We start from the raw sequence: 24,028 nt of genomic DNA on the forward strand, positions 1-24,028 counted from the left end.
GTGACTGCAGGCCTCGACTTACCCCCGGTATAACTAACTCCATACTGGCTGACTTCCGCATGGCATTCTGTATGTCTGGGTCCTCTAACAGGTTAATGCTAATCCGACTGTACTCCAGCCTGGGATCACTGTCATCAACGCTCTTCTCTGACAGCAGCCTGTAGTTACGGGTTGTCTGCCCTGACCTGTAATACAGGTATCTTAGGATCTGACATTTATCATTTTACATATATACATAGACATCACTTTTGTTGTACATTTTGATATTTCACACTCAGACGCCATGATGTGAAAAATGACATATTTTGTTTTATGACGCTCCAATCTGAGTTCAGCAGGATGAGGTGATAACTTTAGTCAACCCACTCGATGCCACGATGCCTCAATGCCACGATGCCTCAAAGCTTCGACACTATCTAGTCCACAACACACTTCATAATGTATAGTCACCCATTAGACCCAGGATTCATTCCAAATGTTACATGTATTTCAATACCTCATCACGCCACATCTGTGACCATCTGTTTTTGATATCCAAGACTTCCCATTCTATCCAAGCATATACTTAAACTTATGACTTTTGTTCTGCTGTTTTGTGGAAAAGAGTTCTGTCGACATATGATAAAAGTTTGTCATTGACTTCAGGGGCCCGTTTCACAAAGCGCACGTAACGTTACGTGTATGTAACTACCATGGCGACCAGTTCTGTGGGTAGTACGTCATCATGACAGTTATGTTGACATGGGCTTTCATTTAAATATCATTTTAACACTGAAATGGTTTTATTGGATTGATCTCTAAGAACTCACCGTATAAGTTTGTCTGGCTGTGAAGGTCGTCCAATGTCGCTGCCTGAGGAGGTTGACCTTGGGGGTGGGGGGCGCTGGGGCTGAGGAACCAGACAGAGTTACCGGTTAGTACACAAAAGCTCTGGCCAAATCAGGCAACACTCAGCAGAACTTATAAAAAACAATAACTGAGAAACAGAATTATAAAATTTAACTTAAAAGGAAATTTATTACGATAAGTAGAGAATTACAACATACAACAGAATCATTTGCTTGATGATTTACTTGTAACTATTAATATAGTTTACTTTTATAGTGGATTAACGGAATTAAATTGCGACATATCTACATAAGCAAAGATGGTATCACAATGCTGATACATGTATACTAGCATACTATAAATATGTACATCATGCAATGAATGGTTAGTTTTAACAACTTCAAGCTTCAAAATGAAAAGAAGGAAATACTTTTAATTGCTAACATAAACTTTCAGTATGTGGTGTTTTTTTGTTGTTTTTGTTTCTTTTTTTTTGTTTTTGTTTTATCTTTTGCTAGGTGATTTGCTTTCTTTCAAGTTATAACCAAAGCATTGATATTCTTGAGTCAACCCTTGGAATGATTGAATGCATGATTATGGCTTTATGATCGAGTCACTTGGAATGATTGAATGCATGATTATGGCTTTATAATCGGGTCACTTGGAATGATTAAATGCATGATTATGGTTTTATAATCGGGTCACTTCGGCAATGTTTCAGCCATATTGTGTCGAGTTCTACACACATATATTTTCAAGTCTTGGCATGTGTTTAACATGTCATAGAATAATCTTTATTCATTTATTCTGCTCACACTTACTACTTTCCTACAGACTATCATCAAATACAGATACAAGTGGAAATAGAGTGGAGAAAAAAAAAGTATAAACTTTCTAATGGTGTGAGCCTTAAAAGCAAAGTAATGTCCTGTATATTTGTTTGTGTGTTTTTCAACACTTATAAAGGTATAAAATTGAAACCATGAAATGAATTCACCAAACACCTTGCAAACAACACATATTTTAAGGGAGAACACTTCCCAGGGTAAAACTGCAAATCAACCTGATCTCCATTACATCAAGCAAAAGTAATAAAAATCTGATTGTACCAACAGCCCATCATGCCCAAAACTACCAGCCAAACAAACAATTCATGCAAAAAAAAAAACAAACAACATAACCAATGGGCAGGGCAATATGCTATGATAATCATGCTTCAATGTTACAATCCATTTAGACTATCAAGGGCGACAAGATTTTTCACTGATTCCAGCATAGCCAATATTTTCGCCGGTGATCTTAATTATATATATTGATGTACAAATAGGTCCCAGTTTTGTTTTCATACATGTGTCTACCAGATACAACTTCTTTTCACGCCTGTCTCTAATAATTGGTTATGTTAGAGTTAACACTCACAGGTACATCTGACACACGGGGGAAAGTCTCTACCCTTCCTACTTATGATTACCCAGGATATGCCCGAGGTACTGAGCTGGTGACTTCCACCATATCACACAAGATAAAGCCTACAGTATATACACGTATGTATATCTAACAGACCTGCTCTCATTTGATGCCTTATCAAAAAGGAACGTGTTTATGTCAAAACCTTAATTTCTCTAAAATGTCTTGAATAAAATTTAACATTTGAAAGACAATTTAATTGGATGAATTTGACAAGTTTTGCTGAAATTATGTATTCTTATTCCTTATTTCAATTTTAAAACGCAAGAAAAACAACTTCAAATACAATATATGAAAAGAATAAATTTGATTAATATGGTCAAAGAAATGTGTTTTATATGATTGTACACACTGGGACCTAGAGTTTTTCCGGAACATATCCAAATGAGCAGTATGACATTAAGACAGTTATTATTCTTACAATAGCATCACTGAAATTCAAAATTTCAATAAATGATTTTGTGGTCAAAGTATATGAAAATTCAGAATCAGAAACAAGGCTCATTGCTGTAAATGTTATTGATTTGTCTTTTTTTTTTTTTATTGAGGTTTAACATTGCCAAATATCACTGAAATTGACTGATTTAAATGAGGTTCATAGGGTGTAGCATAATCCTGTTTTACATCCTAGAGAAAACCGCTGCCCTTTAAAGGCTGCAATGTACATGTGCCTTTTCATAAGAAATTGCAAATACACCTACCTAGCAACTTTAAGCCAAAACAAGGGCCAATCAGCATTAATGAGAGAGAAATTCTATTAAAAAGGTCCTAACACTCCCCAGGCTTTTTTCCTATTAATCTAAATATTTCTGGGATGGGTTTGCTTTAGAATAACACAGTATATGTCTAACAAAATTAGAGTATTTACAGTTTAGTGTCAAATCATGTCACTGTTAGCGACAGGTCAAATCAAAGACAAGATCAGATGTCAAGAGTGTTAACTCAACAGTCTGGGGTAGGCCGGTTCAAGTCTGGGATAAGCCAGTGCCTCCCCAGCTCTAACCAGCTACGCTAGCCTGCCAGGCTAACATGCCTAAACCACACATACGTATATGTAGATGTACATTCATTCTTTTGAACTTGAATCCAGCCTTGTGAGTGAAAGTAATTGACGAAACCTCACCAGGTCTTAATTTGAATAACAAGTATTTAGTTGCAAATTTTACCTGTTCTATGTCATAAAATCTAGGCAACCTAATGCCTCAAATTTTTCGCATATGAAACATCAGCTTTCAGTGCAATTTCTGCACATATTGAATGTGATTTTAAAGACAAAACTACACTGACTGAATTGGCCAATATCAATGCTCCACAAAAAGCGTGATTTTATCAATCAACAAAGAAAAATGCCTTCAGAATATGCTTGAATAAACATCTTGCAAACAGGTAAAAGGTTGAAGAATTACAGTAGTATGAGTTTGTGAAATGGTTGGATGTTGTAAGTTTCAACTTGTTGGGCTGTTGCAGCAAATGACCTTCAGTAAAACTGGTGCATTGTAAAAGACAAATCTCTATTTAAAACAATGTGTAAAACTCTAACTGAATTGCCTTAGGACAAGCACTCTTGTGGGCAAAGATTAGCGGTAAACAGCAAAACCCATCAGGCTATTCTACCAGCCTACAGTTACCGGTATAGTACTCCTCTTACCTAGATGTCTTTATACATGTACAGCAAGTAGAAAAACCTTAAAGATAATACATAGGCCATCTGACCAGACCTAACTAATCCGAGAAATCCAACTAAAGCAAACATCAATTACCTCCACAAAATATGTTTTAAAAAAACAGCCTGAATGAATCTGTGAAATATGTAGACCAAAAAAAAAAAAAATAACAACAAAACAAGACGTAGTGTTTCACTAAACATGAAGTAAGTGCGCGTTCTGTTTTGTGAACCATTTTGATGATCTGGGTCAGATAAACATTGACGTGTAAAGTATACTACATTCCTTGTGAAGTAGAACAGCAAGCCTTGTGAAGTAGAACAGCAGGCCTTGTGAGTGAAAAAGTAGACTGCTTCTCAATGAACAGAAAATGTTGACAGGAAATACTGACAGCAGTACACGTATATTAAATAAGCTAATTTAGAGAATTTGTATCTAGCACTAAATATGAGTAATTTATGAATGGATTTTAAGCTTGTGTTCAAACTTGATCTGAGGGGTCAAAGGTGAGTCTGCACAAAAAAGGTCATGAAGGTCAGTCAATACTTGGAATACACGTACTTCATATGGAAACCAAAAACCAACTGAAACCAAGAAAATTGTTAAATACAGTATGCCAAACTTACAGCTCCAGAACTTCTCTTGAGGTTTCACAAAATGAACCTGCACACTAAATTTTATCAAAATAGGATAATATTTTGAGACACTGTGCGATAGTGAGAGTGTGACAGACGAACAGACTGACACAAATTGGTTCCCTTGGTTTTTGTGAAACTGTGGGATAAAAATAAACCCTGAATCTTAATCATTTATCCTGTTTAGAGATGATAATTCTTATGGGGGGGGGGGACTGAAGATTACCTATTCGCAAATAAATGCAAGTTTTTTCTTTTTTGAAGGGGCGAGGGGTGAGGTGGAGGTAGGTGCAGGGAGAGAGATTTACGAAATTCTCTGAGTGTGGTTATAAATCAACCTGATTTTCTCTAATTAAGAATTTTTCACTTATACAATGGGGCTTCATACTTTTATGGGTGAGGATTTATTTATTTATTTATTTATTTGATTGGTGTTTTACGCCATACTCAAGAATATTTCACTTATACAACGGCGACCAGCATTATGGTGGGTGGAAACCGGGCACAGCCTGGGGGAAAACCCACGATCATCCGCAGGTTGCTGCCAGACCTTCCCACGTACGGTCGGAGAGGAAGCAAGCATGAGCTGGACTTGAACTCACAGCAACCGCATTGGTGAGAGACTCCCGCGCTAACCAACTGAGCCACGAAAGCCCCTTATGGGTGGAGGAAACAGGAGTGTACAAGATATTGACCAAATTTCATATCGGTGACATGCGGATATACTAACCTTGTTTTCCAGTTATCACGCTCTGTTACTTGTCAAAACAAAATATAATCCATGCAAAATGTCCAAATATGGGCATTAATCGAGAGAGTTTGCGAGAAATATTAATATCTTTCTCTTTTATTTTTTCAACTTTTTTTTTCACTATTACTGAGTGTAATACATGTACATCAATCTGTGATCAATATGAATCGGGTAAAAATTCTGTGTTTAGTTATCTACGATTTAACAACAAACGCATCGACATGTAGGTAATATACACCTACTTGCCTGTGAATAAGTAGGTGTTAAAATCAGATATCAAATGCGGTTTGAACAGGTATTAACACAGGTGCATGTAGCATAGGTAGATCAAGACACACACAAAAAAAAAAAAACAGGTCAGATTTCAGGAATGGGGTCAGCCACACGATGTTCACCTCATTTATAGTTAATAACCAAAGGACACAGGTTCAAGCAGTGGCGGCCACAGTCAATTCGACATCGTGAACGCAATGAAACTGATTAAGTTCTTCATGGTTTTAATCCCTCCACTTTCCCACTTTTTCTGTACTGTGTGATCTGAAAAAATGCTGAAGGCTACTCAAATAAATATCATATCTTCACGAGAAAATCTGATGCATTCAGCCTCCAAAAATGCTTGCTTCTCAACCCAAAACTGAATAACTGGATACATTGAAGGTAAAGAGGCCATTTGTCAATGAATAGATATTCATGTGTTCCTTAAGTGCACACTGATTCCAGAAAGTGCAAGCTTTAACAGTGTGTATTAACAGTGTGTACCTCACACACTTTACCTGGCAGCAACTCATGGTCACAGACCTCAAACTCTCACTAGAAAGTAGTGAAACATATGATTTAACTGCACCAAGCAGATGGCTTTCCTAAAAAATTGACGTGTCTCCCACAACTGACTTATCAATGATCAACAAACTATCTTTGGCCAATCAGGAAGTGCAATAAAAAGTAGCTTTGACACAGAAAACGGCACACCTGGTGTTGTCAGTTAAATACCTTGCGTCACCCCTCTGCTAGTGACAGTCAAAGATTGAGTGAAGTTGAAACTTTACTGTGGGGAACACTGTAATGCAAGTATTGCCTTGTTTATTTATTTATTTATTTATTTATTTATTTGATTGGTGTTTTATGCCGTACTCAAGAATATTTTACTTTTACGATGGCGGCCAGCATTATGGTGGGAGGAAACCGGGCAGAGCCCAGGGCAAACCCATGACCATCGGCAGGTTGCTGACAGACCTTCCTACCTATGGCCGGAGAGGAAGCCAGCATGAGATGGACTTGAACTCACAGCGACTGCAAAGGTGAGAGGCTCCTGGGTCATTACGCTGCGCTAGCATGCTAACCAACTGAGCCACGGAGGCCCCTGTATTGTCTTGGTCATATTCTCTAAAAGTTTAACTGGTAGACGGACCGATTTGTTCCACTCCCAAAACGCAGCAGGAAGGTGGAAAAATGCATAATACTGGTACATAGGGATGGTATGGATTCACTAAAGTATAATGTATATATGTATGTATAAGATTAATCCTTTCGTAGATTTTAAATTTTTAAATTTGACTAGGATACTAAATTCCAGCAATCCAATCATGTCACTGCACCAATTCTTGTACATTTCAGGAAAATGGCGAAAACTGATGCCTAAATACTAGTCTAAAGAGATGACTAAGCATATTTATCTTATGGGCGTGGGTAACATGTGGGAAGCTTGTGGCTAACTGTTCTTGTGAAGAACATGCCTCAAAGTCAGGCAGCCTGTTGTCAGCTTTTAGCACCACAAACATTCAGCACATAGGTAAAATGTACCTACCCCTACCACATACTAAAACTAACAACATTCTGATAGCTGCGTGCCTTAATCACAGGGAATCTGCTGACAACTGTGAGCATCATGCTCATACTGAATGTATAAGTTGCTATCTTTATTGAACACCTTAATCCTTATTAAAAATAAAAGTATTCATAGTTCTAAATTGATGTAGCTGCTCTAGGCCAATCATCAGTACACTCTTTAGTCACGTGACTAAAGTACTGAAGGTGAAAACAAACTGAATGTAATTTTATTTATCAGCCCAATTCAAACATAACTCAATGTGATATCTACCATTAACCATAAAATAAACTCTTTCTCAAGGCCTTTCAGCAAAATAAAGAACTTTCACGGAATTCAAGGAACCTAATAATGATCTTTTTTTTTAGACCCCTGCTTGACGTTTGTCGTGTGTCGTGATGTTCACCAACTGTGATGTTTTCTACTGACTCCTGCTTGCATTCAACTCTTGCCTAACAGTTTATGCGCTATATACCTCATACACTAGTTGTGTGCCATGATGTTCAGCAATTTTGATGTTTTCTACTGACTCCTGCTTGCATTCAACTCTTGCCTAACAGTTTATGTGCTATATGACTCGCACACTAGTTGTGTGCCATGATGTTCACCAACTGTGATGTTTTCTACTGGCTACTGCTTGTCTTCAACTCTTGCCTAACAGTTTATGCGCTACATGCTTCACAGACTAGTTGTGTGCCGTGATGTTCACCAACTGTAATGTTTTCTACTGACTCCTGCTTGCATTCAACTCTTGCCTAACAGTTTATGCGCTACATGCCTCACACAGTACTGTTGTGTGCTGTGATGTTCACCAACTGTGATGTTTTCTACTGACTCCTGCTTGCATTCAACTCTTGCCTAACAGTTTATGCGCTATATACCTCATACACTAGTTGTGTGCCATGATGTTCAGCAATTTTGATGTTTTCTACTGACTCCTGCTTGCATTCAACTCTTGCCTAACAGTTTATGCGCTACATGCCTCACACACTAGTTGTGTGCCATGATGTTCAGAAACTTTGATGTTTTCTATTGACTCCTGCTTGCATTCAACTCTTGCCTAACAGTTTATGCGCTACATGCCTCACACACTGTTGTGTGCCGTGATGTTCACCAACTGTAATGTTTTCTACTGACTCCTGCTTGCATTCAACTCTTGCCTAGCAGTTTATGCGCTATATGCCTCACACACTGTTGTGTGCCGTGATGTTTACCAACTGTAATGTTTTCTACTGACTCCTGCTTGCAATCAACTCTTGCCTAACAGTTCATGCGCTACATGCCTCACACAGTACTGTTGTGTGCCATGATGTCCACCAACTGTAATGTTTTCTACTGACTCCTGCTTGCAATCAACTCTTGCCTAACAGTTTATGCGCTACATGCCTCATACACTGTTGTGTGCTGTGATGTTCACCAACTGTAATGTTTTCTACTGACTCCTGTTTGCAATCAACTCTTGCCTAACAGTTTATGCGTTACATGCCTCATACACTGTTGTGTGTTGTGATGTTCACCAACTGTAATGTTTTCTACTGACTCCTGCTTGCTTTCAACTCTTGCCTAACAGTTTATGCGCCATATGCCTCACACACTGTTGTGTGCCGTTATGTTCACCTACCCTGGTGGCTGTCAGGACAGGTCCCACAATAGTTGAGGGTCTAGTTTGCCGACCGATAGGTCTAGTAGTGGGAACCTCTTTAACACTACTGTACGATCGAACACCTGTCCCCTCATCCTGGAAAAATAACCCTCCAGCTTTAAGGGAAAGTAATTAACATTGACAGGGCTGCTGCTGTTTCTTGAAAATGTCATTGCTATCAGGGCTTCACTTTCGAAGAGATTGTGGGAATCAGATTCCTGTCATTCCCATAAACCAAAACTAGTGAAATTCTCTTTCCACAGAATATGCATTATTTCATTAAATCATGAATGGATGGAATCCGCAAAATCTTAATGCATTAAAGATTTTTTTTGTTTTTTTTCGTGGTAGTAAATTTGAACTAGATTCTTGTGGATTCCTGCTCAGGTAATCTATGGAAATCCATATTGATTCTGGTAACGAATGACAAAAGTTAAGCCCTGACTTAACAACACCCTAGTATATTTAGGATGGACTGTCACTTCCCCCCCCCCACCCTAACATGGGTTACTCAAAGCATGTCTCACTGGGTTGTACAGTGAATCTCTACTCTGCATAGCAACTAATAAAGTTCAGATCCTTGTTCAATTCACATAAACTTGTTCCCCCTGTTTTTCACCATTTCCATCACCACAAGGTAGGGATTCCACAACATCACCCAGGGTAGCCTTGGTAACAGACTGGTCCATACAGATTTGAAGGGGTCCAAGGAATTTGCATGAGATCTCAGACAAAACAAGATTTCATGCAGACAACAGGAAAAAGGATGAAAAATAAAACAATGAACATAACATTAACTATAAATGCATAAAGAAAGGAGGAAAAAGCTATAAAGTTATTAACCATGAATGATAATAATCTTACATTCTCGAATCAGGTTTTCATAATAACTGTTTACATACAGAGTGTTACATACTGACAGCCATTAACAGGTTAGCTACAATTTGTTACACAAATGCACGCTATGTGAGTATACATACACGTATATAAGTTATCATCTGTTACAGGTCTGCCAGTAACTTGCAGATGGTCGTGGGTTTCCCCTGAGCTCTGCCCGGTTTCCATCCACCATAATGCTGGCCGTCATCGTATAAGTGTAGTATTCTTGAGTATGGCGTAAAACACCAATCAAGTAAATAAATAAATAAATATCATCTGTTACAGAAATGTTACATCATTTAATCATTTCACAATAAAGCATGCTCTTACCTTGTTCAGATTTCCAATTCGACTTTTTATGCCTTTGTAAGCTTTATGACCTGTAGAGCTCAGCTGGAGGAGAAAAAACAGTAATACGAAGCAAACTATGAATATATTTTCCAAATAAACAAAGACAAAGACTGCATCATTTGTCAAAAGCTATAAATGTATACATACAATGTATAATTCCCTATAATTCTGACCACATCATCACCCTGTTCCAATAAGTCGGTGAAAAAATTAGGTGAAATTTTTGGTGATATAAAGTATTACTCTGTAGGTGAAATTATTGGTGATATAAAGTATTACTCTGTAGGTGAAATTTTTGGGGAGATAAAGTATTACTCTGAAGGTGAAATTATTGGTGATATGAAGTATTACTCTGTAGGTGAAATTATTGGTGATATGAAGTATTACTCTGTAGGTGAAATTTTTGGGGAGATAAAGTATTACTCTGTAGGTGAAATTATTGGTGATATGAAGTATTACTCTGTAGGTGAAATTTTTGGGGAGATAAAGTATTACTCTGAAGGTGAAATTATTGGTGATATGAAGTATTACTCTGTAGGTGAAATTATTGGTGATATGAAGTATTACTCTGTAGGTGAAATTTTTGGGGAGATAAAGTATTACTCTGAAGGTGAAATTATTGGTGATATAAAGTATTACTCTGTAGGTGAAATTATTGGTGATATGAAGTATTACTCTGTAGGTGAAATTTTTGGGGAGATAAAGTATTACTCTGAAGGTGAAATTATTGGTGATATAAAATATTAATCTGTAACTTTATATGAATTTTCATCCACTAAACACCCTTCTATACTACAGCTGTTACAGCAAGGTGATAAATCAGTGAATAAGTGTTTGAAATACGTAATTTAATATATGTCCAATGGAATTTTATTACAGGTGTTATTATCTATAAGTTTTTTCTTTTTTTCCAGACATAACTGACAGCCTGAAATATTAAAGGATAGGAAAGCAACCAAGATGCAGGTTTTTCATTCCACTCAGGGATGGGTCAGTAACCAAGTTTAACAGAGACCTTCGGAGAGGCATACTCAATACTATCCAGCATGTTATATGATGTAAGACCAAATGCCTTATTTCAGGTTTTAAATTTATGGACTTTTTCAATGCAATTTTTCCAACTTAATTTTTGGATTATGGGAGTAATTTATGTTTTGGTTGACTTCCCAATATTAGGGCTTCACAGATGACATCATTTTTCTCAGTCTAGCCAAAGAAATGCACTCCAAATATGCATAAAACAGAATCAGGTAAATAACAAACAACAGTGAAGAAATACTGAATGCACTACAGTTTCATACACATGTTAAAATCACCCGGGGACTGGCACTATGAAGATGTGCTAGTAAACCAAACAAAAAGATGAACTGACAGGCAAAAAAACGACCTCAAAATAACATTACACAATTAAAAAGTCCACTGATGCAGCGGTTAAAATAGAACAAAATTCTGTTTGCATGAGCAACTTTCGCAGAATGAAATTATGCTGTTAATGTCGAAGTACATCACAGAATAAAAACAACTGTTAGTTTGTCAAAGTTGGAATGAAACGTTTCGAAAGTAGCTTGGGAAAAAGCCAAAGTGGCTGAAAAAGGCCATAAATTAATGCACGGTTTCCCGTGCTGGCAGCTTTTGGCAGGAAACACCATATAAAACACCATATAAAACACCATAATTTATATAGGGTTTGCATACTGGTCTATATTCAGCAGCCATGTTGGAACAAATCACGAAGTTCCTCTACAAGGCCTGTGTTAAGATAGCTCCAATGTAGCTGTTAATCACATCATACTCTAACAATGAGCATAGGCTAACTCTCTGTAGTATGCACAAAATAATCACCACAGCAAAAAACACAACACTGACAAAATGCACATGGTTATTTCAACTGCACACAAATATGTATATCAACACTGTCATATATATACACACTGCAACGGGAAACTCGATCCGACAGAGAATGTCCAAATGACAGTAAAACTCCTCCTTTTCATCCGTGACTTCATAAAAGTTTCATTGACAATTGTGATGTACTAAAGAAAAGAACGAAAAAGCTCAGAGCTTTGAATCGCCTTGATACAAGCGGGAAGCAGTTTCACGAGATCCCCATTAGCCCTGAGCAGAATTGCTTACAAGTTTAAACTTGTACTGTGACAGCATTAATTTCAATTTAAACTAAATTCCAATTTGTCACATCCATATATACCTGGATGAAGGTATTAGTATTAAGGTTTATTTATTTTATTTATTTGCTTATTTATTTTATTATTTGCTGCTTACCACTCTACTGAAGATTTTTTTCACTTCCATGAAAGCAGTGTGTTGAAGAAACCTATGTGCCAGGGTTAAACCATCGACCTACAGCATGTTACTGCTGAACTTTTCCACGCTATACCTCAGCACTGGGTGTCATGAAGTGTGGTTGTTTTCACATAGACATACCAGCAAAACATGTCAGTAGTGCACGTATTTAGAAGTCGATTGTAAATCTATGAGCAGAGTAATAAAACTACGCCACTGAGTCCGTGAGAACAAACTCAAGTTTTCTTTAATGAAAGGACTGAGAGTCTGTTAGAAGTGTGTTCAATAACAGCATGGTGGCAAATTCGGGAGACTTATTTGTGACTGCAGTTTACTTAATCACACTGTTTGAATAAGGTGAAGGTCTTCAAAACACTTGGTACTGGGCATGCTCATCTTTATCATCATTTATTTATTTATTTATTTATTTATTCAGTTGTAGTTTAATGCCAGTCAAGGATTTTTCACCTGTACGCTGGTGGTCAGTTTTATGGTTGGAGGGAACTAGGTTGGTCCAGATAAACCACCAGCCTTTGGGGAGTTACTTACAAGCTTTCCCACTTGTGATGTACAGTGGTTTTAATAAACTTGTTTTTAACAACGTTAAAGTCTGTGCGAACACATACACCAATAACTGACACCCTAATATTTGTCAGCAAGGCTCTGTGAATAGTGAGAACATGGGAATCTATAGCGATCAATTTACAGATCAGACATAAAATTGCTACCACCAAAAGCGTGATGAAATGTTCTCCAAGATATCAATTACAGCCGTACAAGCCTGCCGATGCCTCAAGCTGGCAGCAGAGGATGGATGTAACGGTCAAAAACCAAAAAAAGGGGGGCAATAACACTGCTGAAAAGAACTTTATGATTTATGGCAAAAATTCCAACTTGGTTCATATGCACAAGGTTCACCCAGAAATACGAAGATAAAACAGCATCTCAAACATGCCACCATACTTCAGGCTTGACAACGGATAACAGTGGGCAGGGGTGGAGTCTTTGTCTGCTCAGGGACCCTTGGGGGAGTACATGTAGGTTGGGTTTGAGGGGAGGAGAATGAAGAAGAATGAACCTTAGGGCATTTTGGAAATCTTACAGTAGATCAATGCATGATGAATTTGCAGCTATCTCTCTTCTTGAAATTCAATAAATCATTTACGCTCTAATTAGGAACAGAAGGGTTAGAACAGAAATAAAAAGTTTACAAGTTGTACTGTAGTATACATTGTCTGAGAATAGTTTAATATGATCAATAAATACACGTCCACATGACAGCAGATTTCACGATTTAGTGGAGTGAGCAGCAAACCAATTATTTGACTGAAGTGATTGCTTGACTGAGTGACTGACTGACTGATTGACAGATTGGAAACAAAACGGGAAGGGTGAGGGGTTTGGGTTGTAGTCAGGAAGAAAGCAGAACAATGAACCATGAACATTGTATTCATTTTGACACAATGTTGCAGGGAAAGGAAATAAGGGATGCAGAAGGTATTTTACATTCAGAAATGTTTTACACAAAAATACACCCAATATTTCAGCAACTTTATTTAATCATGACAATCTAGTGTAAAAATGCAGGTGGATGATGGACAGGGGCAGAGGTGGGGGGGGGGTCATAAACTTTAGTAGTCATCAAAAACTTAATTTCTTCGTTTGTGTTTTTTTTAAATTTCTTGTCTGCGAGTGAAGTGATTTGGAAGTCAGGTAAGAGAGGACATATGGAATCTGGTAAGGGAAGTCATATGGAAGTCAGGTAAGGTAGGATATATGGAAGTCTGGTAAGGGAAGTCATATGGAAGTCAGTTAAGGGAGGACATGCAAAACCACTTACAGATTTGACAGCGCTGTCCATCATTGGACCAGCCTAGTGGGAAAAATCAGTGGACAGTTTCATTACAGTGATTCAGTGTTATCACGGAAATTCATGTGTAACATAACAGTGACTCAGTGATATCACCAAAACTCAGATTTAGTGGTATTATGGCGATTCATTGATATTAAAGTGAATCAGTGTTATCACAGAAACTCAGCTTTAACATAACAGTGACTCAGTGATATCACAGAAACTCAGATTAAGTGGTATTATGGCGATTCAGTGATATTAAAGTGAGTCAGTGATATTAAAGTGAGTCAGTGATATTACAGTAAGTTATATTCAGTGGTTTTAAAGTGATTCGATGATATCAGGGCAACTCAGACTCCATGATATCACAGATTCAGTGGTATTGTTCTGGGTCAGTGATATTACTATGGATTACTATGAAATTTTAGTAAATAAATGAGTTCATCTGATTATGTCACAGGGTAGACAGTTATATAGGTTATTTCAGAGGTGTTATGAAATTCCAGAGATCTAGATGTATCATATTTCACTGACTCATTGATATAATAGTGATAGAGGTACATCATAATGACTCATCGACATCAGTGACTCCCATATACCATAGTGATGAAATGACTCACTGATATCGCACTGACTCCCAGATATTACAGTAACAGAGATGATTCGCAATGACAGTGATATCACAGACTCACACGAATTACAGTGAAAGAGATAAATTACAATGACTTAGTGATATCAAAGAGACTCACACATATTACAGTGATAGAGACAAATTACAATGACTTAGTGATATCACAGACTCACACATATTACAGCCAAAGAGATAAATTACAATGACTTAGTGATATCACAGACTCACACATATTACAGTGATAGAGATAAATTACAATGACTTAGTGATATCACAGTGACCCAGATACATGTTCATGTATTTCAGTGACTCTCACATATTAAACTGTAGAGTGCCAGATACAAATGTGGCCATGGTATAAAAATCAAGCAAACCAGTTGTCTTAGAGATATTTCACACTAATCCAATCATACACCAATACCGAGAACAAGAGAGTGACAAGTAACCATGGATATCAGAACTACTGGCTGGAATAGCGGCAAGCTATACAGAGTGATACAGAGTCATGTAAACATATCAAACAGTTTATGTACTGTGTTTTTGATTGCTCTTTGACACACTACTGAAGAATTTTTTAGATATACATGTGAAATGATGTCAAATACTGATGGAGGAGGAAACCAGAGAGCCCAGAGTAAACCACTGACATTTGGCAAGTTACTGGCAATCTTTCTGATGTGTGTCATATGTAATACTTGTGGATGGGATGCAGTCTCCAGGAGACTTCATGTTAGACCACACAAGAAAGTGCCATCAACAACGCCTTGTCACAAAGGTCCCAAGAATAACTGAAGCAGCAGAATCTTCAACTGTATTGTCTGAGAAAGGGATTAAAACCAAGTCCTTGAGGCTGATTCTACAAAACCATTTCTGACTAGAGTCAAAATATGAAATACAATATTAGTGCTTATATTTAGATCATAGAAATTAAAATTTGGGCCACTTTGACAGTGTCACCTTATGACAAATATGTCAATATCTTGATATACTGCCAAAAACTAACCATTCTTACATTTTTACTTACTGTAAATCTTCAACCTTTTCAACCTATAAAGCACTTATCAGTGGAATGTATGCATACAATTATGAAATTGACACTACAATAATTTGTTTGCATCACTTAAAGGTGGAGAAAACATAAAAATGACATAAAGTTCAGATGAAAGAGTGCAAAAAGTTATTCCTAAATGTGGTTTCAATATTTTTTCTGATTTTTCCTTAAGGAGAAAATGACACTTGAAAGCCATTTTTGTATGGTGGGTATTTGGGACCACCTTTTGGTATTTATAGTCTTTGTTTAATAATGTCATAAATGAGGATGTAACACAGGCTTAATAAATATTTTTGCATTTGAATTTGTTCTTTTCACCTAACAAATAAACGTATTAAACCCCAATTTGGATCGTATTTATATTTTTAATATGTTCATAAATATTATCATAAATTAGGTTAAATGCATATGTTTCGATATAAACAACAAATTTACATTCAAATAAATTTATCAGACAAGCATCACATCCTTATTTAGAACTTTATTATACAACTACCATAATTACCAAAAGCTGGTCCCAAATACCCACCATACAACAATATTTTCAAATATTTTTCTCTTGGAAAAAAAAAATCCCCCAAAATATTAAAGATCATATTTGCAAATAAGTTTTGACGCTCTTTCATCTGATTTTGGCATCGTTTTTATGTTTCCTTCTCCTTTAAGAGGCGAGCTTCATAAAACTGTACAAATTATTTCTCTACACCCATATTTTTCTCAAAATGTTTCAAAATACTGGTCGCACAGGCTTCTCAAAAAGGTTGAAGAATTAGGGTAAGTCAGAAATAGCTTTGTGGACTCATTCCCCTAACTTCTACTGTCGAAGAGGCGAGAGGAAACAGGATACTGTCCAAGAATGTCGCGCAATCACTGCAGTAGCTTACGTGTGATCCAGTGACTCAGACATGACAGATAATGCCCGAGGGATAACCCAGACACTGTACAAATGGAACACACAGATTATCTCATACAGGTGACAATTTATAGTTAAGTCTGTGTTGCTCAGGTAAACATAAGCAAGTCCAAAGTCAAAGGCTTGGGATAATATGGCTATTTAATCTACTGTTACCTTGGTTACATGTATCTGTATTGATAATATTTGGTCTTTAGATGAGTACCACAGATTTAGCCAGAATTAGAAATCAGGCCGTCTCATTTCCAATTTTCTCCTACTTTCCCTATCTCTCAAATGTTAACTCTGTCAGAATAGGGCGTCTCAAAGACAACAATATACCCCACTGGGTAAACCTATGCTGAGCATATTTATGTGGTGAAAATTTCACAACCATATGATCATATTTTATTTAACTGGTACTAATTACAGGTGGGCAATCACAGGTAACCCAGTGTTTTATGGAGTTTGAAGCATAGCCCAGATCAGTTACATGTGCATGGAAAATGTCTCTGAGAGGAGATTCACTGTGTCAAAGCTGTATACTACCAGCAGTACAACACAAATAAATGCATTCCACATTTCAAAAACTTCAAAAGTAGCCTCTAGACATGATGCTTAGAGTTTTGAATGTTCTGTTTCTAGCCAACATCAAACTATAAATGTCTGTTGAAACCAGAGGTTTTTTATGAGTCATTTCGCTCAAAATTTTGTACAAGGAACAAGTCTGCAACAGACTCCCCATACTTTCGTTTTGAGAGCAAGGGTTATTTCTTAAATACTCTGATATGAGCTACATATGCAAAGAAAATGTCTATCCAACATCAAACTATAAATGTCTGTTGAAACCATGCTACATGTATGTTATAATCCACACAATACCTTCCTTGTTTCTTAACGCAACAATAGGATGACATTTTTAATAAGTGCACATTAAGGAACAGTACAGTACATTCTACAATTATAACCAGTGAGGCCAATGGCTTTTACGAACAAAAATTATAGCATTTATTTCCACAAAGCCATATCATAATAAAGATGATATGTCCCAAGATAAATCAAGGGAAGTACAAACATGCATTACCTTTTTCTTCAGGTCTGACCAGGCATCTTTGCTCCCTCTCTGAAGTTTTTTACCCTGTTTCTGTGGAAGAAACAAAACAACTTGCCTCCCTGAATTGAAATATCCAGTCATGATCATCTACATAATGTAATTACATCAAATAGCATATTTACAGAAAATGGTAAATTAGCCACATAGATTGACACATACACCAGACTGACACACACTTGATTTATTTATTTATTAATTTATTTATTAAATGGTGTTTTACAAAATTCTCAACAATACTTCACTTATACAACAGCGACCAGCACCATGGTGGGAGGAAACCGGGCACAGAGCCCAGGGGAAACCCAAACTCCATCCACAGATTGACACAAACTTGAGTCATTGCCACCATGCTAATCCCCTCCGCTTTGAATGGCATACGTGTAGACTCAACATACAACATTGTTAACTTGTGCATATATTATCAATGTCTGCATTCTAATTTAATTGAATTTTTTTTAACTGAACTGAATTGAATTGAATGTTTATTCACCATACGTAAATATATTTATAATGACATATTTCGTAAATGGCAGGAATAAAGTCTGAGGGACTTTGCCTTGAATTGTCGGAGCAAGAGTGCATCAGAGTATAGAACTGCCATGTAGCAACTGTGAAACAACAAACGGGACATTGCAGACATATGTCCAGTCTTGAAGAACAAAACTGGATACATAAAGGTCCTTTGCATGCTTACCTTCATACTACTGAGCCAGTCTTTGTAACGGGACTGAGCATTCAGCTTGTCTCCCTGCATGGTGGCTTCTGCCTCAAAGATGTCAGAGAAACCTTGACCTGTGTTGAGCATGTCTAACCGCTCATTAATAAACTGAAACAACGCCGAAACAAATCAATAAACACAAGCTGATTTACTGATCAAAATTAAATGAAAGCAAGGAAATCATCCTCGCACAATGATCACCTTAGTTTTTTTTTTCTTTGAATTCAATATGAGGAATGCCATGTTTGACAAACCAATGAAATTCCACATGCTGAAACTTGATCATCCAATCAGCAGATGTCTTATAAAAAACAACCAGCTATGAAGCAAAATTAATCAAAAGACATATGACTAGATAACAAAATTTAACCTGCTTAATTCCACCAGCCAATAATATTGTCAATGTGCAAAATCAAGCAATACATGAAGAGAATGGCCTTCCAATCAATGCCTTCCTTTCAAAACATAACCAGCCATTCAGAACATACCTGTTGAAATATCTGTAGATGTAACATTTTTTCCAGGAAAGGCTGCATATGGATCGGTCGGGTTCTGACAAACGCCTCCGGCTCAAATGTGATTGGTTCACCTGTCCTGAACAGAAGTGCTTCTCTGTAACCCCCTGAAATCAAAATTGTCAAAAAACGTTGAAAATCAGAAAAATTTCTTTTTGTGAATTGTAAATAAAACACAATGGCATTTAAGTACCAAACTACTGCAAATTATCACTATCGTCTCTCCAATAAAACTATTCCTCCACAATGAACACTGTGTATATGGAGTAATGGTAAATCTTACAACATTCACAACAAAACAAATAACCCAAACATCATTTCCATTCTGCTGATAAATTAGCTAATTAGAAACTCCTAAAATACCACAGTAAATCCTTTTCGCGGGATTTCATCATGGAAAAATCATTTTCATGATTTTGCACTTTGCTCACACGAAATAAATGCCGTTACTAACACTCTCGGGATAAGCTTGAGAAAGCATAAAAAATTACGCTGAAACCTTTAATATACAGAAAAATAACTGCGGAAACTTACTTTAACAAAACGATTGCACTGAATAATAATCTGATTTTTTTTAGAAGGCTAACGCTGTAAGAATCCATCATTGTTAGCTGTTCAAAATGCTGACACATTATTTACAAAGGCATGTTTATTTATTTAATTATTTGATTTATTTGATTGGTGTTTACGCCGTACTCAAGAATATTTCACTTTTACATGACGGCCAGCATTATGGTGGTGGAAACCCACGACCATCCGCAGGTTGCTGCCAGACCTTCCCACGTACTACAAAGGCATATTAAAATAATATAAACTGATGAGGAAAGTAAACCTTGTGTACTTTTAATACAGTAAATTCCTGACAAAAATTTGCATTCAAAATATTTCTGTCTCATTTTTGAGTTCTAGGCTTCTGACAGCACGGTGTACTGTTAATTGTTCAAGTGGAAAAATGACTTACCTATGAGCTTAACAAGGGCATGCAGAAATGCCTTAGAAATAGCGTCCCCGGTCAAAGGTACTGTGGTTTTGATGCGATCGCTCTGTTGACTACGTAAAGCTTTCTTCAGATGAGACACCTGGAAGTGAAACAGGATAAGATCAGTATCAATGATCTACCATTAGCTGTTGCTGTTTTATCTCAACATGCTTGACAACAATGTTAGAATGTTCACTGAAACTTTGTTGTATCTCAACATGGTTAACAATGATGTTAGAATGTTCACTGAAACTTTGTTGTATCTCAACATGCTTGACAATGATGTTAGAATGTTCATCATGCTTGACAACCATGTTAGAATGTTCACTGAAACTTAGTTGTATCTCAACATGGTTAACAATGATGTTAGAATGTTCACTGAAACTTTGTTGTATCTCAACATGGTTAACAATGATGTTAGAATGTTCATCATGCTTGACAACCATGTTAGAATGTTCACTGAAACTTAGTTGTATCTCAACATGGTTAACAATGATGTTAGAATGTTCATCATGCTTGACAACCATGTTAGAATGTTCACTGAAACTTTGTTGTATCTCAACATGCTTGACAATGATGTTAGAATGTTCACTGAAACTTTGTTGTATCTCAACATGCTTGACAATGATGTTAGAATGTTCATCTCAACGTGCTTGACAATGATGTTAGAATGTTCACTGAAACTTTGTTGTATCTCAACGTGCATGACAACAATGTCAGAATGTTCACTGAAACTTAGTTGTATCTCAACATGGTTAACAACGATGTCAGGATGTTCACTGAAACTTTGTTGTATCTCAACATGGTTAACAACGATGTCAGAATGTTCACTGAAACTTTGTTGTATCTCAACATGGTTAACAACGATGTTAGAATGTTCACTGAAACTTTGTTGTATCTCAACATGCTTGACAATGATGTCAGAATGTTCACTGAAACTTTGTTGTATCTCCACATGCTTGACAATGATGTTAGAATGTTCACTGAAACTTAGTTGTATCTCAACATGCTTGACAATGATGTTAGAATGTTCAATGAAACTTAGTTGTATCTCAACAGGTTAACAATGATGTCAGAATGTTCATCTCAACATGCTTGACAATGATGTTAGAATGTTCACTGAAACTTTGTTGTATCTCAACGTGCTTGACAACGATGTCAGAATGTTCACTGAAACTTTGTTGTATCTCAACATGCTTGACAACAATGTTAGAATGTTCACTGAAACTTAGTTGTATCTCAACATGCTTGACAATGATGTTAGAATGTTCACTGAAACTTTGTTGTATCTCAACATGGTTAACAATGATGTCAGAATGTTCACTGAAACTTTGTTGTATCTCACCATGGTTAACAATGATGTCAGAATGTTCACTGAAACTTTGTTGTATCTCAACATGCTTGACAATGATGTTAGAATGTTCACTGAAACTTTGTTGTATCTCAACATGCTTGACAATGATGTTAGAATGTTCACTGAAACTTTGTTGTATCTCAACATGCTTGACAATGATGTTAGAATGTTCACTGAAACTTTGTTGTATCTCAACATGGTTAACAATGATGTCAGAATGTTCACTGAAACTTTGTTGTATCTCACCATGGTTAACAATGATGTCAGAATGTTCACTGAAACTTTGTTGTATCTCAACATGCTTGACAATGATGTTAGAATGTTCACTGAAACTTTGTTGTATCTCAACATGGTTAACAATGATGTTAGAATGTTCACTGAAACTTAGTTCTCAACATGGTTAACAAGGATGTCCGAATGTTCACTGAAACTTTGTTGTATCTCAACATGCTTGACAATGATGTTAGAATGTTCAGTTCAACATGCTTGACAATGATGTTAGAATGTTCAGTTCAACATGCTTGACAATGATGTTAGTATGTACACCGAAATGTTATTAATTATTATCAGTTAAATAATGACTAACACGGAACTTAAGGCATTTTCTCGATCCCATGCACATGTATGCGAACAGAACAGAACTTTTGACAAATCAGTGGATCAAATATTCAGTGGACGGAACACTCTCAATAGGGGAGTTTCCAGGCACAAACTCTTTTGTCACTAAGGGAAAAACAATCCTACTGTATTATGTGACTTGTCAAAAAATGTTCAACAGCCGTTGTTTTCAGTCGTCAGTGTTATAGTAAATGTGATAAAAACAGTTGCCTAACATTTTTGACAGGTCATGTTATACAGTAGGGATTTTTTTTCCCAACCTTTAGTGAAGACAGAGTTTGAACTCGAAACATCCTTATTGTAATTTACAACATCATTTAAATAATTTACACTGAGACATGATAGATACAATATCTACTGGAAAGTGTCCAACAGAGTAAGGAACTCTCTATTTGTAGGATGTTGCATTCATGCTTGTCTCAGCTGCAGTAAATCAACCTCCAGTAATTAAATTCCTTCCACAGGGTTGATCCCAGACCGACAGGGCTTCAGTCAATGTGATGATCAACTCACCACTTCCCCAGGAATGTCCTCCAGGTCATCATGTTCAGATTCCACTGTGTTGTTATCAGCATCCACAATGATAGCGTCCCCCAACTCTGACCGGCGGATTTTCTGAAGTCAGTCCATGTATTGAGGATGTTTACCAAATGAATTTTTGCTGTTAATGTGTGCAAATGAACGCTAAAACATAAATTTTTCACTTTTTCAAACTATATTTTACAGAATGGTTTTATTCAGTGTTCCAGCTAAATATATTTTTCTGTGGCAGTATGGTACACCTCCAAATTATAGCAAAGGAGTACTGGTTTGCCATAAATGACTTAAAATGTCATCCATGACTAAGCCGCCAACGTTTCCAGATTCTTGGAGTTCTATTGATATTAGAAAGGTGCTTTGAGGGGTGTTTTAAAGGTAGGATGACATCCTACTGGAAAAAATGTAAATTTTAGCACCAGAAGCAATATCTCATAACATTTATTTGCCTCCAAAAATGCTCTTTTGTGGTCTAAATGTCAGGTCATTCAGGATATATATTAGAGTACTGGCTAATCAGAGAAAACCAAACTAGAAACCATGCACAAATTAAGCACCCTTAGGTTTGTTTATTTATTTATTTATTTGATTGGTGTTTTACACCGTACTCAAGAATATTTCACTTATACGACGGCAGCCAGCATTATGGTGGGTGGAAACCGGGCATAGCTCGGTGGAAACCCACAACCATCCGCAGGTTGCTGATAGACCTTCCCATTCCCACTTACAGCCGGAGAGGAAGCCAGCATGAGTTGGACACAGCGACACAGCGACCGCATTGGTGAGAGACTCATGGGTCATTAAGCTGCGCTAGCGTGCTAACCAACTGAGCCACGGAGGCCCCCCCCCTTAGGTTTAAGAAAAGTCTATTTAGCATCATTGCCCTTTCCTTTCATTTATTATACCAAAATATATAAAGGAGAAAAAAAAAGCATAAAAATGATGCCAAAATCAGATGAAAGCGCATCAAAACTTATTTGCAAATGTGTTACAACCTCATTTATAACATTATTACACAAAGACCATATATACCAAAAGGTGGTCCCAAACACCCACCATACAAAAATTATTTTCAGGGTTTTTTTTTTCTCATTGAAGGAAAATAAAAAAAACCATTGAAGACCACATTTACGGCTAACTTTTCGCACTCTTTAATATGCGTTCTGTCTATAATGGAATATATTTTTGTCGCCCTACAAATGCAATGTCAATCAAGTTACAATTAAATCTTTGCCAGGATTAAGACTACTAAGGGCTTACTTTTTTCAATTAATTCACAATAACTGACAGAATTTTTACACTGTTTACTAAAGAGATCAGTGAAGAAAATTGGCATAATGAAAGTATAAGAAAGTACATCAACATGAAATTAAACACATCTACATGCAGAACGCTAGTTAAATTTAGGGTTTAACTGGCAAGAG

The 24,028-nt window shown here is 36.7% G+C and overlaps 1 protein-coding gene across 1 annotated transcript in view; it reads right to left on the reverse strand.

The window, feature by feature from the left end:
• LOC135481092 (DENN domain-containing protein 1B-like) overlaps positions 1–24,028 on the reverse strand; it is a 38,995-nt gene that overhangs the window by 4,775 nt on the left and 10,192 nt on the right. Inside the window, exons 11-20 of the mRNA XM_064761025.1 lie at positions 22,581–22,682; positions 20,078–20,195; positions 19,090–19,223; positions 18,578–18,709; positions 17,854–17,913; positions 14,184–14,216; positions 10,022–10,084; positions 8,792–8,908; positions 810–889; positions 23–185 (exon numbers count right to left, since the gene is read on the reverse strand). Of these exons, the coding sequence (XP_064617095.1) occupies positions 23–185; positions 810–889; positions 8,792–8,908; positions 10,022–10,084; positions 14,184–14,216; positions 17,854–17,913; positions 18,578–18,709; positions 19,090–19,223; positions 20,078–20,195; positions 22,581–22,682 (1,002 nt within the window). The remainder of the gene's footprint in view (positions 1–22; positions 186–809; positions 890–8,791; positions 8,909–10,021; positions 10,085–14,183; positions 14,217–17,853; positions 17,914–18,577; positions 18,710–19,089; positions 19,224–20,077; positions 20,196–22,580; positions 22,683–24,028) is intronic.

The sequence above is a fragment of the Liolophura sinensis genome, chromosome 13 (assembly GCF_032854445.1).
Source record: "Liolophura sinensis isolate JHLJ2023 chromosome 13, CUHK_Ljap_v2, whole genome shotgun sequence".
Lineage (NCBI taxonomy): Eukaryota > Metazoa > Mollusca > Polyplacophora > Chitonida > Chitonidae > Liolophura > Liolophura sinensis.